The sequence below is a fragment of the Epinephelus moara genome, chromosome 18 (genome assembly GCF_006386435.1).
Source record: "Epinephelus moara isolate mb chromosome 18, YSFRI_EMoa_1.0, whole genome shotgun sequence".
NCBI classification, from domain to species: domain Eukaryota; kingdom Metazoa; phylum Chordata; class Actinopteri; order Perciformes; family Serranidae; genus Epinephelus; species Epinephelus moara.
In genome coordinates, this window is record NC_065523.1 from 6,343,737 (window position 1) to 6,347,427 (window position 3,691).

General features: G+C 38.6%; 1 protein-coding gene across 2 annotated transcripts in view; it reads right to left on the reverse strand.

Moving 5' to 3' along the window:
* The window catches only part of jupb (junction plakoglobin b), a 313,084-nt gene that overhangs the window by 186,726 nt on the left and 122,667 nt on the right, over window positions 1-3,691 (reverse strand). For both annotated transcript variants that reach the window (XM_050068714.1, XM_050068715.1), the window contains exon 3: window positions 3,199-3,432. In XM_050068714.1, the coding sequence (XP_049924671.1) occupies window positions 3,199-3,432 (234 nt within the window). The remainder of the gene's footprint in view (window positions 1-3,198; window positions 3,433-3,691) is intronic.

Sequence of the window (3,691 nt, forward strand, 5' to 3'; positions counted from 1 at the left end):
TAGGTGTGAATGTGAGCGTGAATGGTTGTTTGTCTCTATGTGTCAGCCCTGCGATAGTCTGGTGACCTGTCCAGGGTGTACCCTGCCTCTCACCTGATGTCAGCTGGGATAGGCTCCAGCCCCCCCGCGACCCTCAAGAGGATGAAGCGGTTAGAAGATGAATGAATGAATGAATGAATGATCTGGTATAATAAGAAGCATTAAATTTCTTTTGAAATAAAGTAATCAGCCTGTTTTACAACTAAGAAGACCGCCTTATCAGATCCGCCCACTTTGGCTGGTTAAAAACATGTGCACTCTGGTGCGCACGCTCTCTAGTCTCGTATGTTTCTCTATCTTGTATTTCCATCTTGTTTCCTCTCCCTTGTCTCACTCTCTTGTGCTCTTCTTCTTGTTTTTTTCTTTTGTTTTCATATCTTAGCCTCTTTCGTATTTACCTTTTAGTTACGCTCTTATACTCTCACGATCAAAGTTATTTTAAACTTTTAAGTTTTGCTTATCCAGTTTTCCTTTATCTCCAGTTTTTCAACACTTTTATGCACGTTAATAGTAACTTTGATAACAATATCGAATGGCCAACAATATTGTTTTCACCATTATTATAAGCGAGTAATTATAACAAAGTAGACAAGTGCCCTCTTCGACCTGCCTCTTCAACCAAACATTCATCAAACCCAGTGGCTGCCAGCCACTTGCCACAGTGGTCCTTGTGCCAAACCCAAAGGCTTTTTGCAGCATAAAGAGAACCGATGTGGGGGTACCCACAAGACTTCACAGGCTCAACCGCCCCCCCTTCCACAGTGCGCCAGCTGATTTCATTCTACTGGAAAGTCCAGGAGTTGCAAAGTGAAAGTTTGGGGCCCCGGGAGAAACGTCTTCATGATTCGCTGCTAAGAAGGGAGGCAACAAACTCCCCTCACAGGTGACCTGCTGGGCAGTGGTAAGAGCTGATGTCGAATAGGAGATCTAATTACCTTGATCTTAATTTAGGATTCCTTAGATAAATATTTTGCGCATTCCTGCGTTCCCGATTTATCTTCACATAGGCCTACTCTCTCACTATCACCAAATTAAATAACCCACACAAGTGTTACTTCTTGTTTTAATCCATTTATACATACTGTTGATTTTGTGTTATTTCATATTATCTTCATTCATTTATTCAGTTGTTACCCATTTAGCTTAAATAAACTTTCAGTTATTGCCAAGTCATTTTCTGTGGATATTTCTTTTCAGCAGGAATTAAGATCACTGTATGGAGAATTCATAACCCAGATATCGAGATTGATTCATGATAGATAAGCGTGCTGACAAATTAATAATTGGTTTATGGAGTTATTACTTTGATTAGTCGCTTCCCCCATTAGGAGGATGGTGCCCCAAACTTTATTACAAGTGCAAACATTCTCAAAAAGGTATTTCCCCTACACTAACATTAAGCTATAAACAAACCAAACTATGGTTGCATGTCTCAATGCCATCCCAACAGCATGGCTGTCAAGCTGTGTTCAGCGTGATGACGTTATATAGTCTCATTTAGTCACTTGTTAGCAATCACCTTCTTTCAGACACATAAAGGTTTTTGAAATTCACAAGTGGGGTATTTACCAATGTATTCTATGCTGTAGAACAAAAGATTAAAGTCTCTTAAGCTTGTGTTAATCACAGACCTTATTTCAGACATGTAACAAAAACACATTTGAAAACCCATTGACTTTAAAATGAGGGAAGGTAGTCTTAGGACTCATTCTTGGGGTGCTCTGTGAGGATTGACTCACTCTTGGAACCAGCCTCAAGTGGCCATTCGAGAGACTGCAGTTTTTGGCATTCCATGTTGGCTTCATTTTTCAGCCCCAGAAGGTGCCTATTGGTAACAGACCTGCATTCAAAATCTTGCTTAGGTTAGAATACATAAGTATTAGAGAATCAAAATATATTTAGAATATCAAAAGTAAAAGTACTTAATATGCAGAATGGCCCATTTCAGAATATCATAACACTGGATTATAATTAGTAATGCATTTAAGTGTTTATCACTAATGGTGCAGATGGTAAAGGTGAGGTGGGATTCATTTTTATTGTTTCTTTTATATATGTATATATATATATATATATATATAATGCCTGGTAGCTTGATCTATAAAAGGCTAAGACATCATAATGTTTTAATTGATTATATTTTGTATTACAAATCTGAATCTGAAAATCAATAGGTATAAAAAGATGTAAAATACTGTGAATGTAGTGTACTTAAAAGTACAATATTTGAAACCAACATGTAGTGGAATACAAGTATAAAGCAGCATGAAATGGAAAATTTTAAAAAGTACAATTACCTCAAAAAACACAATATTTGAGTAAATGTACTTATCTACATTCCATGACAGTTGGAGATGACAGTTGGACTTTAATAGGGAAGGAAAGTAACATCTAAGTTATGAGAATCATAGCCCATAGCTAGGTTTCATAGCCCACATATTACTGACTGCATTTATTTGACATTTTTCTATGTACACTACATGTAATTCTTAATGTGTATTTGCTTTGAAAGTACAAGCATCACTGCATCAAAGTGAGCTCAACTAACAGCACAGGTAGGACAGTTATAGTTGTAAAACAACTTGTTTGTGAGTGCTTATTTCCTGGAGGAGACATTTAGTTCTTCCCGTGGGTGTCAGGCGACTGCTGAGAAACGGAGCGTAACTGAGTGAATTGAGGATAAAACAAAGTTTCTTCTTATCAACTGTGATAGATTAGCTCATGACGTGGAGATTGGTTGTATAGTTGAAGACGGATGAATGGCAGAAAAGTGTTATTTCTAAAGAAGAAAAACAAGTCATCTGACCTGCATTTACTCACAACAAACTCAATGTGTTTACTATGTTAAAAATGATTTTTTTTTAAACACATAAATTAATAATGGATCATCAAAATCCATTCAGTGGTGTCTGGGATAATCATGTGTGTCGGACAGATTGATGGGCAAATACACAAATTATGAACAAGCAAATTAATGGACCAGGAAATAGATTAATATATTACATGATATCACATCAGTTCATTTATTCTAGCGAAATAAGAATCATAAATACAGAAGAAAAAGCTACACAGATGCATAACAATTAACACTAATGCTCAACAAAGTAAGAGAAAGAATTTTTTGGCCCCTCTCAGTTAAAGAGCTATAAAAAGTCTCACCTGAGGGACTCTCTAGTCCACCAGCTGCCGCGTCTCCCCCTCCCCCACTGGTGGAAGTGTTAGGAGCAGTGGTAGTACTGGTTGAAGTACAACCACTGTATTTCTTACGGCCGCTGTACTCAGTGCTGCTCTCGTCGTCCAGGACTGTGGTGGCCCCTGATTGGATTCCAGAGTCTGAGGCGTAGTAGGTCTGCTGCCATTCAGCCACCTTCACCACACTGTCCGCCTCACTCACTGCAGGGAACAACACATGGCTGGGATCAGACATTGGTAATACTTCTTGTCCTCAAACTACAACTGCAGTGTTTCCCATACATTCATTTATCTGTGGCGGTGCGCCACGAATAAATTATCTCCGCCACATATAGATTTTTCTGCTTTTGGCGCTACCTGTTCGACCTCGCTCATAAACACATTATAATGGGACTCGCTGTCTGTGAATGTAGCTTGTCGTTACAATTCCGGTGCAATAGGTGGCGGTATGCATCGTAAA